The sequence below is a fragment of the Corvus moneduloides genome, chromosome W (assembly GCF_009650955.1).
Source record: "Corvus moneduloides isolate bCorMon1 chromosome W, bCorMon1.pri, whole genome shotgun sequence".
NCBI lineage: Eukaryota > Metazoa > Chordata > Aves > Passeriformes > Corvidae > Corvus > Corvus moneduloides.
In genome coordinates this window covers 8,514,323-8,529,905 of record NC_045510.1, presented here as the reverse complement: position 1 = coordinate 8,529,905, position 15,583 = coordinate 8,514,323, and the positions used below count along the sequence as shown (strand labels likewise).

Sequence of the window (15,583 nt, the reverse complement as noted above, 5' to 3'; positions counted from 1 at the left end):
TCATTGACACTTGAAACTACAAAACCTCAATATTGAATAACCAATGTAAAATGATTTTGCTTATAATTTTTTTTAAATATCTGGCAAAATGCATACACCCATTTTATTTCACAACTCCAATAAAAGGTAATGTTCAGAACAGCTAAAATTTGATAAGTCAACTTTTAGACCTATTCTCCTTCCTCCCCCATTAAGTCCAGCATCAACAAGGCTAATGCAGTTGGGGGGCACTTCAATATTAGACTGCAGTATATGTATTTCCAGTAGCACTGCATTGTCTGATAGTCTGAGTATTTGTAACAGTGTGCTCATTATGAATTGGGTTCAGGAGGCTCTGCTCTATTCCACTCTCAAGCACTGGCTGCTGCAAGCAGCCCACCTGAAATGCTTGGTTTAAGTCTGTTTTCTCCCTCTTGGCTTGTGGCTCTCCATTTTCATCCATCTCTTCTTCTATTTCACTTTCAACTTCACTGCCCTCATCTGCAAACACAAAAAAAAAAAAAGAAAAAAGAAAAGAAAAGAAAAAATAGCACAAAGGGAAAAAATTTGAATACAAAGGCCTTTATTTTACAAATAACATGAAATATGAAAACACAGGAAAGTGTAGCAACCAATCATATCTTCCTTTTTCCAACTGTCCATCCCCTTCAGCTCTCTTACCAAGATATACAATTAAATTTTGAAAATTTCTTGTGTAAATAATAGACATTTTAAAAATTTTAACTATTAAGGCCCTAGAATATTCTAATCATTATATACTATATATAATGTATAGCATATTGTACCCATATAATAGTAATATTCACATAATTTAAACTATGATGCAGCTTTAGATTCTGCTTAACTATATTTTCAAAAATAAAGAACTTGTTTTGCTCCAAGAGACACAGTAGTTCTATATAAAATTATACATTTGAGAGTGCTTACCTTTATCCGTATGTCCAGGGGATAAAGCATTTAAATCACCAAACTGCAAAATAAACATTAAAAAGTGTGGACACAGTCCTACACAAACATGACCTTAGATTATCTATGGTAAAGCTAGTAGTATGCTCTAATGGCTTGTGGCTAGTATGAAAGTGCATGCATTTGACTGCAGTCACATCCATAGTATACCAGTTAATTTTCCATTCCATTATATTTGTGTTCATATTAAGGAAATTAAAATAAAATATTCTCAGCAATTAAAACAATAGGATATAAACTTAAGCATATGTTTTTGCGTTTTTTAGGGTGACTTCTGTCAAGGCCTTTGTTACTTTGAGTGAGATATTTCTGATGTAGAATGCTGGAAAATATGACCGGTGTCCATTTTTAAACTGCAATATTTTAACCAAAAGTTTGCTTAAAAGTTCCCCTGAAATGGTGTGTCACTAAAGGCAGTTATAGTGTAGCAAAACTATATGTAGGGTAAATAAATGACACCACTGAAAATAGGGTTGATGGTTATTACAGCATATTATGCTGACTAGTTTACTTATAAAAAATAAAAAGTTGCTCACAAGTGAAAAATCAAACTTCTTTCCTCCCTTTCATTGTCTGAGTCTTTTACCCTTCTCTTAAATGAGAAGCAGCAGAGCATAATTTGATGAGTTAATCTCAAATAAAAGCAATACAATATTTAAATAAATATATTTCTAACTATACCTGATTCAGTCCTTTTCAGAAATACAGAAAGATAAAACTTCAGTGAACACTAAACCAGCATAAGCAGCAGCAGCCCTATCCTTCCAGGTTCCCTCACATATACTCCCTCCTCACCCTCCCATACCCATCCTTTCACCTTAAGTCTTCCACATGGCCATGCAAAGAACCACATGACAGAACTAACCCAAGAAAAATAGCCCAAGGGATTATTTTGGACAGAATTAATTCTCTGATCCAGTTAACCACAGGACTGTCTGAGTACTTGTGCCAGCATCAATCTACAAACCTAAGGGGATGGGAGAGGAGGAAACAGTGCTTTTCTCAGCTGCAAAGACAGTTCATAATGGCTTCAAGTGTTTGTCAAACTAGCCTTAGTCTTTCCCATTTTATTTCAACTAGTCATTAAATGCAAAGAAACACAAGAAGCCATGCATTTAATGAATGTTTACAACTTCCCTGTTCCCTTCTCATCTCTCAAAACTTTAGATTACATGTTTTGTCTCTAAGATAATATCTGTCTTAAGTTTACCAAAACATTCTAGGAAGTCCCACAGTACACCACAAAAATTACATTTGACATATACTATGTCAAGAAAACAAGAACGTAGCAATATTACACTTTTGCAATACTTTGCTATAAATGTAATAGCAGAGTTCAAGTATCTAATCAGAAAGTAATTTTTTTTTACGTCAGATCAAACTACAAATTAAGCCAAGACTTCCAATCTCTATGAAAATGTACATATTTTTATAATATTTAATTATACTTTTAAATATATCCTGAGGAAAGAATGATATATCAAGTCATGCAAGGTGACTTACAACTTATCAGTAAGATTAAGCATGATATAATGATCATCAAGTATAAAAGCATCAAGCTTCAGTCTGGTGAACTATCTATTGTATGTCCACATCCATTTTCTAGAACTTTAAAAGTACAATCCCTTGATGATAACTCCTAAGATAATGTGAATTCTTAAGCAACTTACACAAAATTAATGGTTAGGGGAGCTACTGAAGAAAAAGAGGTCTGAGGAAAACTTCAGATTGCAAATACCATGAACATATATAAGACACAGTGATTCTGAATTTATACTTTGCTCTGTTTATTTTAAACAAAATACATTGAAATATAGGCATGAAATTATGCCATGTCCCAATCCTGCAAGTACTTCTGTGCTACTTTCATTTCATTTGTGTGAAACGTGAATGAAGGTATATAACCCAAATTTGAAGATGCCAATGTATTTACAACTTAATCTACAACAGATTACAAATATTATTAAAAAATATCCCATAGGTCTATGTGAATGTTAAAAAACCCCGAAGATGCATAGCTAAATTCACCAATCCATTGTCTTGTGTATTATCTTACCTCTCCCAAAACTGCGATAGGTGTTTCTCCTGTTGCCTGAGCAACACGATGTTCGACTAAGTAAAACATGTACTCATCGTAAAGCAAGCGGATCAGATGAAAAGAACCAAAGCTAGCAGCACTGCGTAAGGTTAAATCTCGAATCACCATTGAGCTATTTAAATATGGGGGGAAAATATGAAATAAATATCACAATTCTTTAATAATTTATTCATATGGAATATACACTTCAAGAATAATAGAGTAATGCTATTCAAAACCATCTGATTTATGGTGTCTTCAGAAAGAAATGTCTGGGAAAGACAATTGTTTGTCTTTCCCCTTTTTTGAAAGCATGGTTAGAGACCACATTACACAACTAAAAGCTAAATTTTCAAAAAGGGGGGAAGGGTTTTTTTTGGTGTATGCACAATTACCAATATGTGAGCACATGTAAAGACTGAACTTAGCAAAAGGAAGTTCTTTGTTAAAATTTTAAATAACAAAATTGTATTAAAATTATTAATTTCAAACAAAGTGGTCTTTCAAAATATTGTGTCTGTTTTGCTCCCATTCCTAGTTCAAATGTTTTAATTGGTATGATTTTTAAAATTGTAAAATTTAGATAAGTTTGTGTATACCTTATAATAGAAAAATGCAGATTGTGGATGTAAACATCCATGTGATACTCTCAGAAAGTAGATTCTATAAGGTACCATTTTGAAAAAAAATAGCTTTACTATGTTAACTGATACAGTAGCAGATGACATGGAACATTTGTCTTGTTCTTTTTACATATTAAAAATAATTTTTTGTCCCTACATTATAAAAATAGAACCCGTGGTATTTTAATAACTAATATTAAAACATTGACTTTAAAATGGTATAGCTATTCAATCCAAAATGTTTCATAGCATGTTTCCAAATCAGGATAAGATTCTAACCTCATTACACTTGCACAAGGCCTTTAAAACAATATACAAGGATAATTTTATCCGCTGCTGAGTTGCACATAGCACTGTGTTTAATGTTAAGAACACTGATCTTTTTGGGGGTGGGGGGAAAGCTCTAAATTTCTTGGGAACTATTTTCTGATACTTTTTTCAACATTATTATGGCATAAAATTGAGGAAATAATAAAATAGCTAAAATAATTTAGAAGACTACCTGTAGAAAGACCATTTTAAAAGAAATTGCCGCGCTGCTTTAGGAAAGCTGGGTCTTCCTTCATATGGTTTCAATGCTTGCACCATTACATTATCAAGCCAGGCAGCCCACTGCTCCAGAGTGCTCTGCTGCTGAAGTGTCATCTTGAAATCTGTTTCTAGTCTTTGAACCACATTGTCATCACACTGACACACCCAGGAAGCCTGTTCCTGTTATAAAACATGGCAAACATGAAAGCAAAACACAAAATGTAAATTATTCTTAAAGACTGAACAATTAAATTAAAAGGATGGAATATACTTATTAGACAAACTAATGAGTATTTTTATTTTCATGTCTCTCTCAATTTTGTTGGAAGAAAATGAGAGGAGGAATCCAAAGTACAAAAATGGGCATCAAATAAAGCACACACACAAAAATACAATGGAAATCCACAAATACATTGCAATGTTCCATATTAATTTTCATTAAAGAATTTTCAACTTCCCTCATTCATGATTTTTCTAGTAAAAATTTCAGGAATTGTCAGGCTTGAGACTGCAGGAACAAGGAGTGGAAAGGGCAGTCAAATGGAAGTTGAGAGAGTAAAAACTAAAGAGGAACAAAGAAACCAAAGTACCATGGTCACTTTTGCTTTGAAGGAGTGTCCTGGTTCTGGCCAGGACAGAGTTAATTTTTGCAGCAGCCAGATGGGTTAAGGCTGGGGTTATTCTATACTACTTCACACCATGCACAGGGGGTGATGTGGTAGGCCCTATGTGGGGCCTGAACCAAAGTTGGCTGTAGGTACAAAAATGCTGTTAGTGAGGATCTTCTTGTTATTTTCTAAGTCCGTGAGAGACTTTTCTCTCTCACAGAAGAGGTAGCAGGGAATGTAAACAACCAAGCCACCTGCAACCTTGGAAAGTCTTGTTTATGGTATAGTAGAAAATATTTTGATAATGGATGTTTTAGGATTTTGGCCAATCACCCCCAAGGGGTGGCTGGTCCTTTGTCCAATTAGACTATGAAGAAAAAAGTCTATAAAAGAGTTTGTAAAATAATTAAATAGATCAATCTTGCTGCACAATTCCTGCCTGCTGGATCTTCTCCTCCTCCTCCTCCCTATAGCTGCGGGACACGGTGATATACCGTAGGAACCAGGCCTGCGGTAATATTTGGTGCTGCCCGACGTGATTTGCACTCTCTGACGTGCCCTGCTGCTGCGAGCCAAGCCGAATTCCTGTAGAGGTACGCTGTTCCTTTACCCCCCCCCCGGGACCGGGAGGTCCGACAGGACTGAGAAATGGCGAACAGCGGCTCACAGAACCAAAGACACCAAAACAGGTGAAGAAACGGAAGCGGCCTAAGACGAGCCAAAAAGAGAACACACCGATCCCCCAGTGCAAAAGGTGTGGCAGGCCAGGACATTGCACGGGCTACTGTAGATCCCGGACTCATGCCGATGGTCAGCCTTTGTCGGGAAACTTCCGCCGGGGTGCAAGGAGGGGGAATTGCTCTCCGATGCAGTCGCTCCCCCAGAGAGTGGCACAGGTACAGGCACAGGCCTACCCAGCCACCCTAGAGACGGCACCCACGGATCAGACGGGTTTGACGTCCACACCGCAGCCGCAGTCGTCTTAGACTCTAGTGGTATTTATAAGGTTCCCTTGGACGCATATGGACCCTTAGCCCAGGGATCCAGTGCGATGCTGGTGGGAAAACCTGATGTTGCCCATCAAGGAACCTTAGTGCACTCAGGAGTTATTGATGCTGACTTTAAAGGTCAGTTATGTGCTATGGTCTCCACGCAAAAGCCCCCTGTAACTATTCCTGAAAAGACCTGCCTTGCTAAATTAGTGCCTTTTAAGTCTTGTGTCCCCAGGATAGAGCAACAAACTCACGAAGATAACGGCAGTGGATCTACGGGACTTCCGCAGGCCTTCTGGACTGCAGACATCTCTGACCAAAGGCCACAGATGACATGTACCCTGATCCTGCCGAACGCCCGTCTGCCCCGGACTCAGCTTCGAGGTTTGATTGATACGGGTGCTGATGTAACGATCATCTCCTTCTCTGCATGGCCTCCCGCATGGCCTTTAGCCCCGGTGGGATCGGCCATCGCAGGAGTACGAGGAACCACACAGAGCTATTTAAGCGAACAGCCTGTGATGGTGAAGGACTCAGAGGGGCACACAGCTACAATTAGGCCATATGTTGCTACCACTCCCCTTAACCTTTGGGGACGGGACGTGTTGGCAGCTTGGGGCGTACGGATTGGGACAAATTTTTAGCAGGGGTCACTGTGTGCAAGGGCGCACAGTATCCTACACTGCCTTTGTGGTGGTTGATTAACACACCAATCCGAGTCAGACTCTGCTCAGTTAGTTGAATTAAGGGCTGTTACCATGGCTTTTCAGCGATTCTCACAGGAACCTTTGAATTTGGTTATTGACTCTGCTTATGTAGCAGATATCACCCAATGCTTAGATTGTTCACTTCTGAAGGAGGTGAACAATGCGGCTCTGTTTTCACTGTTGCAAACCTTGTGGTCTGCGATTCAGGCTTGAGTGCATCCGTATTACATTCTGCACATTCGAAGCCACACCAATTTACCAGGGTTTCTAACAGAAGGCAATGCCAGGGCTGACATGCTGGCCAACCCTGCGTGGGTAGGGCTTCAGCCTGACAAAATTGCACAAGCCAAGGCATCGCACGGTTTCTTCCATCAAAGTGCACATACCCTGCAGAAGCAGTTCCATTTAACGCCAACTGAGGCGCGCGACATTGTCAGCGCTTGTGCTGACTGTCACGGACTCGCTGCGCCTTTGCCAGCGGGGGTAAACCCCAGAGGGCTAAAAGCCTTGTAGATTTGGCAAACGGATGTAACTCACATCCCAGAATTTGGTCGGCTGAAATATGTGCACGTGTCTATTGACACTTTCTCCTCGGCTATGTGGGCTACTGTTCACACTGGAGAGAAGGGCCGTGATGTCATTGCCCATTGGAAATTGGCTTTCTCAGTCCTGGGTGTGCCAGCTTCTGTGAAAACTGATAATGGTCCTGCCTACGCCTCGGAGAAGACGCGGCAGTTTTTACACCTATGGGGTGTAGACCATACCTTTGGTATCCCACATTCTCCTACTAGCCAAGCCATTGTCGAACGCGCTCATGGTACCTTGAAGCGTGTTTTAGACAAACAGAAAAGGGGAATGCATGGAGAAACCCCACAGAGCCGACTAGCAAAAGCTTTGTATACAATTAATCACCTTACAGTACCACAAAATTCAAATAATCCTGTTATTCTGAATCATTTTCTCTCATTGCAGTCTGCAGGCGACAGACAGCTGCCCCGGGCAAAAGTCTGGGTACGGAATTTACTCACTAACCAGTGGGAAGGCCCACATGAGCTTATCGTTTGGGGTCGTGGGTATGCTTGCGTTTCCACAGATACTGGGATACGGTGGCTACCTTCAAAATGCGTTCGCCCTGACCTACGGCAGCAGAGGCAGAACAGGCAACCTCCAAATGATGACCAGAACGCCAACCGTCCAAATGGTGACCAGAATGTAGATCATCAGCCTAATGACTCTTCTGATGATGACCAAGATGTCAACCATCAGGCAGATGGTCCTTCCACAAGCAGAGACTGAATTTTGAATTTCTTGTTATGGAGTCAGATAGTTAAAGCCTTAAGGACATATTTAGAATTAATAACTGATGTAGATTTCTATTCAGGATTAATAGTAGGGTTGTTATCTTATAAAACAAAAAGGGGCAATTGTAGGTACAAAAATGCTGTTAGTGAGGATCTTCTTGTGATTTTCTAAGTCCATGAGAGACTTTTCTCTCTCACAGAAGAGGTAGCAGGGAATGTAAACAACCAAGCCACCTGCAACCTTGGAAAGTCTTGTTTATGATATAGTAGAAAATATTTTGATAATGGATGTTTTAGGATTTTGGCCAATCGCCCCCAAGGGGTGGCTGGTCCTTTGTCCAATTAGACTATGAAGAAAAAAGTCTATAAAAGAGTTTGTAAAATAATTAAATAGATCAATCTTGCTGCACAATTCCTGCCTGCTGGATCTTCTCCTCCTCCTCCTCCCTATAGCTGCGGGACACGGTGATATACCGTAGGAACCAGGCCTGCGGTAATAGTTGGCCACTGTGTAAACCTTTAAACATATGTACCTTTTCAAAACAACATATGCAATTTTAGGAAAACAGGGGCTTCGTGCTTGACATGCCCAGGTGCCTGGTTGGTGGACTGATATGCCAGACCACAAAGTTCCAAAATAAACATCTGGTCATGTACCTTTATACAAGTAACAATATAAAAATGAAACCCCTTTTGTCTTAGTTTGAAAGATGGGTGTCTGCCAAGGAAGGTGGGAACCTCCCTTGGAATGGAAAATATGACCCACTTCCCTCTGAATTATTACAACCTTGAAATTAAGGGGCTTTCAGGCAAAGATATGGGAAAAGGAATAACAGTTCTTTACTAGTATGCATATATATGTATAACAAGGAAACCAAACAGCCACAACAGCAGCAACAACAAACAAAACCAGAAACCCACTGGGTGCCACATGGTGAGCAATCGCATGTGAACTGTTTGCCTATCTTATACACTCTGTTATTAATATTGTTGCTGTTACTGTTTGTTTTCTTATCTCTTTGCTGTTTTTTGGTAATTTGTTCTTATCTCAACCCGTGATCTTTACTTTTTGTGCCTCACATTCTAGTCTCCAGCCCATGGCAGGGGGAGGGGGTTAGTGTGCGAGTGGCACATGGTCTGTGGTCTTTGAGTAGGAGCACTAAACTGGGGAATACAATTCCTAAACCAAAACATCCTTATTTGGTGCCCACAGCACGAAGGATTGAGATAAAAACAAATCTGCCCAGAGCGGGTTGGAAACAAATTTGATCTAAGCATTTGCTGTACTGGTACAGAGCTACTGGTCACAATGTTGCTTGGTCTGTTAATGTGGGTGTTGTATTGTCTTGGGGTGACTTTATGATGTTGTATCCCTTATCGCTGCTCTATGCCCAGAAATTAATTTTGTGCCTTTCTGTGCCTTTAAACTGAGCCTGAGACGGGGGAGAGGAAAAAACCAAGAGAATTTTTAAAACAGTTGTTCAAGGACACAGATACACACTCCTCTGCGTTCTCCTGCTGCAGTAGCAAGAGCGGAGGAAGCACCCTGCTTGCTTTTCAGCCAGCTTTTGGCTCCTTTTCTCTGAAGGGAGACAGAGAGTTGAACTTCGTTGTCCTGGGACTTCGGTTTTTCCCTTCTTCTCTTCTGGACTGTTTCAACATCAGAACACACCAGGAGAATTTTCCACCAAAGCCCTGGAGGTGGGCCCACACCGACCCAGCTCTGAGGAGGAGGAGAGAGACCACACCTACAGAAGGACTCTGAAATCTTTCCAGGTTTCTCTCCACAGCGAGAGGTTTTATTATTTAGCATTATTATCCTTTTCCTGTGTGTTTGTTAAATAAATAGTTTTTTATCTCTTTCACTTTCCTCTGAGGAAAATTTTTTTCTTCCCAAACCTGGTGGGGGAGGGCTGGTTGTAACCTGCCTTCTATCAGACGATATTTTCCTCCAAATTTGTCCAAACTGGCACATGTACCTAACCCTGTATATATTCCAGTATGTGCTCCTCATTATGATCTTTTTCAGAGCAGGGAGAGGGATCAGCATAGCTTTGTTGCTGTACTGTGGGATATCAGCTTATGACAGGATAACATCAAGGGCAATGAGGGTCATTTGGGATGTGTATTCAGTGTTGCTCTCCTGTCCTTACCTCAGGCGCTACCTGTGGGAGTGCATTAATAATCATACCCAGTCTGTGGGGGGAACAGGGGAGAATGATATCCTGCACCTTTTCACCCCCTTTTCCTCCTTCAGGCCTGTTACAAGAGCTTTTGAGAATTTAGAATTTCCCTTGGATGTTAAGGAAAGCATGTTCTTGTTGCTAAGTCTGCCAGGTCTCCTCAGCGCGGTCCACACCATGTCAAGAAAAAGATTTTTAGGAAGGTCATTCAGAGATCTGCCCCAAGGGGGAATAGTCATAAGTGGCATAGAATGTGGGAGAAAATGGGCCAGTTTTTGGAGAAGTTCTCTCCTCTAATGGCTTGGAAGTTCACCCCTGAACAACTACAGGACCCTGATAAAGTCATAGAATATTTGAAAGGAAAATGCTGTGACGGATCCAGAGAGGAGTGAAGTGTGCTGGGCCTAGTGTGCTGGGCCCTGGCTACTATTTATCTGGCACTGCTCATCACTAGACAGCACCCTCAGGGGGAGGAGAAGGAAGGCAGACCAACAGGCACCATGGCCACTCAAACTGCAGCTGAGCCAGAGGAATAACCCGTGCTCGTAGCAGTTGCCCCTATACAAAAGAAAAAATCCAAGACAAAATCAGTTTGCTTAGTAAGGGATGAAGAGGAGTAAGCAGGGCCCTCACAACAGGAAGAAGAGGCAGAATCGAGGACAATCACTGGACCCTGGGTGAGTTGCAAGATATGTGAAAATATTTCTGCTGCCAATCCGGTGGGCCCCTGGTGACCTGGCTGCTCTGATGCTGGGATAGAGCAGCCCACTGTTGGAAACTAGAGGGTAGTGAAGTCAAGCAGCTGGGATCCCTGTCCAGGGATGTGGGCATTGACAAGGGCATTGGGAAGAGGACAGAAACTCTCAGCCTCTGGAGGTGACTCCTGTCAAGCATGACAGAAAGGTATCTTTTCAAGGATGATCTATCAGTGCACCAAGGCAAGTGAAACACCATGGAGAAAGGTATCCAGTACCTGAGAGAATTAGCTGTGCTGAAGGTACACTGTAGGGATTCAAATAACGAGCAGTCCCCTGTAGATCCATATGAGGTCCAGTGTACACAATCCATGTGGTGGAAGTTTCTACAGAGCGCGCCATTGTCATATGCCAACTCATTGGCAGCGATGTCATGAACAAACAGTGAATAATTTGGTTGCTCAACTCTGGCAATATGAAGAAAGTCTGTCTTCCCCCATACAGGCCTGCATCTTGGCTGTAGAAACACTAAGGACCACCAGCAATTTAAAGAGGAAATGTCCCATGGCTTGCCAGTACAGACAAGAATCTCTGCTATTAGGAACAAGCACCACCCTGTTTAAGAGAGGGAACACACCTTGAGGTATCCTGTGGTTTTACATTTATGATCATGGAGAGGAAATGAGGAAGTGGGATGGAAAACCCACCTCTGCTCTAGGACCATGGGTACATGAGTTGAAAGGAAGAACAAAAACCACAGGAATTTCTTCAAGAATAAATGTCACTCCAGTTTCCAGTGGGCAATTCCTCAGACAGAATAGAAGGGCTGATGTTATTTCTGATCCTCTTGAAGGAACCTCAAGTTGATCATAATTACAAGAAGTGAGCAATGAGTACTATGACCAGTACTATTTGGAGAGACACTTCAAATTGGAGAGACATGGATTTGATGGATGGACCACTCAGTGGATAAAGAACTGGCTGGCTGGTTGCATGCAAAGAGTTGTGGTCAACAGCTCATTATCCACATGGAGACCAGTGATGAGTGGTGTCCCTCAGGAGTGGGTACTGGGGCCAATACTGTTCAACATCTTTGTTGGCAACATGGACAGTGGGATTGAGGGCACCCTCAGCAAATTTGCTGATGACATTGAACTGTGTGGTGCAGTCTACACACTGGAGGGAAGGGATGCCATCTAGAGGGACCATGACAGGCTTGAGAGGTGGGCTGATGCAAACCTCATGAAGTTCAACAAAATAAAGTGCAAGGTCCTACACCTGGGTCGCAGCAATCCCAGGCACACCAACAGGTTGGGGGGAAAAGTGATTGAGAGAAGCCCTGCAGAGAAAGACTTGGGGGTGATGGTTGAATAAAAATTCAACATGAGGCAGCAGTAAGCGCTCGCAGCCCAGAAAGCCAACTGTGTCCTGCTGCATCAAAAGGAGCATTGGCAGCAGGTCCAAGGTGAATCTCAGCTCTGGTGAGACCCCATCTGGAGTACTGCATACAGTTCTGGTGTCCCCAACATAAGAAGGACATGGAACTGTTGGAGCAAGCCCAGAGGAGGGCCACAAAATTTATGACTGGAGTACCTCCCCTGCAAAGGCAGCTGGGGGCCTGAGAAAGTTGGGGCTATTCAGCCTGGAGAAAAGAAGGTTGCATGAAGACCTCATAGCAGCCTTCCAGTATCTGAAAGGACCTACAGGGAAGCTGGAGAGGGACTCTTCATCAGGAACTGTAGTGATAGGACAAGGAGTAATGGGTACAAATTGAAAGAGGAAAAATTTAGGTTAGTCATAAGAAAGAAATTCTTTACTGTGAGGGTGGTGAGGCACTGGAACAGGTTGCCCAGAGAAGCTGTGGATGCCCCATCCCTGACAGTGTTCAAGGCCAGGTTGGATAAGACCTTGAGCAATGTGGTCTAGTGGGCAGTGTCCCTGCCTATGGCAGGGGAGGGGGGTTGGGACTAGATGATCTTTGAAGTCCATTCCAAACTCTTAACAGTCTATGATTCTATGATTCTATGATTCTATGATTCTATGATTAAAGGGGCCCTGCCCTCAGCCAGGTGGAGGAAAAGGACAATCGAATCTGTTGGACTGTGTGGATCCCATGGCCTGGCACATCAGACCCACAAGAGTATAAGGCTTTAGTTGACACTGGCTCACAATGTACCCTGATACCATCAAGATATGTGGAAGCAGAATCCATCTCTATTTCTGGGGTGACAGGGGGATCCCAACAGCTGACTGTACTGGAAACCAAAGTGAACCTGACAGGCAATGAATGGCAAAAACACCCAGAGGCCCTGTGTATCCTTGGCATAGATTACCTCAGGAGAGGGTATTTCAAGGGCCCAAAAGGGCATCTGTTGGGCTTTTGGGATAGCTGCTGTGGTGTGGCAGGGCATCTCACCCCATCAACAAGAGCTCATCTGTTGATTGTTAACCAGTCAGATAACTCAAGCAGGACAAGCTGTCTTGTAGTGAGTTATTTTGGCGCCATGGGGTTAACGTCAGTCTGGCACCTCCCAACTGCCAATACACATCTTACTGTTGAAGTGAAATCTGGAATTGTCATGGGTTAGCAAATCATAGTCTCGGAAGTGATGTTCTTGCAAAGGGGTGCTTACAGCTTCCTTTGTGACCTGACAGAACCTATCAGATGGCCAGTTTGAATATGGACAATTTTTTAAGCCACTTAAAATTGTGACCGCCTCAGTGATCCACACTTAAGAATAGATAAACCCCTGGCAGAGCCCTCTCTTGTTTCCGGCACTGGGACAGGTGGCTGCGGGCCCTGTGCAGGGGCCAGCAGGCTCGGCCCAGGCCCTGCTCGGGCCAGGCCGGGCCGGGCCACGCCGGGCCGGACCACGGCCATCCTGGAGCTGATGGGCCTTGTTCCACCCACGGCCCCCCCCCCCCCCCAGCCCTGCTATGGGCAGACGGAGCTCCCCCCCCTCTCCAGCGAGGCCAAGATTCAGCTGAAGCTGCACCCGGCAAAAGATCATGTGACCAACAGCGATAAGCCACATTCCAGCTGCAAGGCCTAGGTGAGATTAACACTTTTAGTGCTGTGAAGAGCTGAAAACCTGAGGGAAGAGAAGGAGGAGATGCTTAAAGCTGAAATTCTGTTATAAAGCTATGATATATCAGAGTACCCATTGTAATTTCGTGAGGGCATGGGGGGTGGAGCGTTCAACTTGTACTTGTGAGCAAAAGCACCTGTGCTGAGATAGGCAGATGCTGAAGCAGCTGTAATTTCATGAGAAGTTTGAACAGGGAGAGATGGAAGCGATGAGGACTTTTGCTCCAAATGGAAAAGGAGAAAACCTCAGTTCCTAGAGATGCTTCCAGAGATAGTCCTAGAGATGAAGATGAGGAGGACCCTTTACTCCCAGGGAAGGAGAAGGGCCTCTATTCTTAGAGATGAAATGCTCCCAGAGATGGGTGAAGAGAACTTTTGTTTCTGAACGGCTCAACCTTAAAATTGTACCCCAGTAATTCAAGAGTGTACCCTCAAAAGCAGTTGTGGGAAAAGCTGCAAGTCGGGGGAAGGGACTCACATGCGAACAGAGAACCAACCCGGGCGGCTGGCTCGTTGTGATAATGTTTTCATAGCATGGGCAAGAGAGACTCCTCTTCCTAAATGGACTGAACAAGGTTATTATGGAAGTGTTAAACAGACTGAATATCTCAAGGGTTGTCTTTTTACATTGTCACTGGGAGAAGGGAGAAAGGTGGGGGGAGGAGAAGTGTTCTGAAGGTGTGGTATAATTTTTTTTTCTTCTTTTAGGTCTGTTAATAAACTTCTTTATATTCTTTCAAGTTTGGTGCCTGCTTTGTGTTTCTTCTAATTCTTATCTCACAGAAGGTAAATAGTAATGAGTATTTTGGACCAAACCACTACAGGAATATAAGCTGTATTTCTGACCAACAGACATCTCACTTTACGACTATAAAAGCCACACCAAACTTTCATAAAGCAGAAATCTTCTATACATTTCCCTGGAAATGTGGGGAGCTTCTCCCGTAAATAGGGATGCCTACTTCGCAGTTGCTCCCTAGGGGTTAAGTGAAGGAATCTGTGTACATTATTATCATTTTGGTGGCAAGTTGAATTTGACTCCTAATCAATACTATTTCTTTTGCTAGCTTTAATATAGGTACCTTGATATCGTGCACTGTTTTATATTATGCTGTAATCTACTAGTAGTTCTTTTGTTTTATACTGTGTAGTAAGTAATTCTGATTAGATCTTTCATCTGTCTTGTCTGTTTAATAAATAATTAATTTTTATAAATAGACCTGATTCACCATCACTATAACTTGTGGGCCAGAGTGATTCCTTAAATTTGAATTGCTGCCAAAATCTGAGGCTAAGGCAGGGCTTGTCTGAAGCTCCCACTCATCCCGTGACATATGGAGACAGAAGGAATTCAACAGCAGAATCCCTTGCCTGGTGTCTCAGAGGACCCTTCTGCTGTGGGACTCCTGTGGGTCGAAGAGCAACAGGTACTGATTGCTACCACAACAGTGCACTGTCAAAAGCACCGCACCTACCAGGACCCTGTGACCCCCATTCATGAGATGATTTGTGAACTGGAGAGCCAGAGAGGGCTCAGCAAGACTTGCTCACCCTTTAATAGTCCTATCTGGCCAGTGTGTAAGTCCAATGGAGAGTGGAGACTGGCAGTGGACTATCATGACCTGAACGAAGTCACACCACCACTGAGCGCTGCTGTGTCAGACATGCTGGAACTTCGGTATGAACTGGAGTCCAAGGCAGTAAAGTGGTGCCACCATTGACATTGCCAATGCATTTTTCTCCATTCCTTTAGCAGCAGAGTGCAGGCCACAGTTTGCTTTCACCTGGAGGGGTGTCCAGTACACCTGGAAC

At 42.8% G+C, this 15,583-nt stretch overlaps 1 protein-coding gene across 2 annotated transcripts in view; it reads right to left on the bottom strand.

Annotated features, from left to right (window-relative positions):
- Positions 1–238: 238 nt before the first annotated feature.
- Positions 239–15,583, bottom strand: part of LOC116437448 (transcription factor RFX3-like) — a 140,252-nt gene continuing 124,907 nt past the window's right edge. Inside the window, exons 13-16 of one of the 2 annotated variants that reach the window (XM_032095095.1) lie at positions 4,169–4,377; positions 3,023–3,176; positions 928–970; positions 239–504 (exon numbers count right to left, since the gene is read on the bottom strand). In XM_032095095.1, the coding sequence (XP_031950986.1) occupies positions 239–504; positions 928–970; positions 3,023–3,176; positions 4,169–4,377 (672 nt within the window). The remainder of the gene's footprint in view (positions 505–927; positions 971–3,022; positions 3,177–4,168; positions 4,378–15,583) is intronic. The other variant, XM_032095094.1, reaches the window with a different exon arrangement.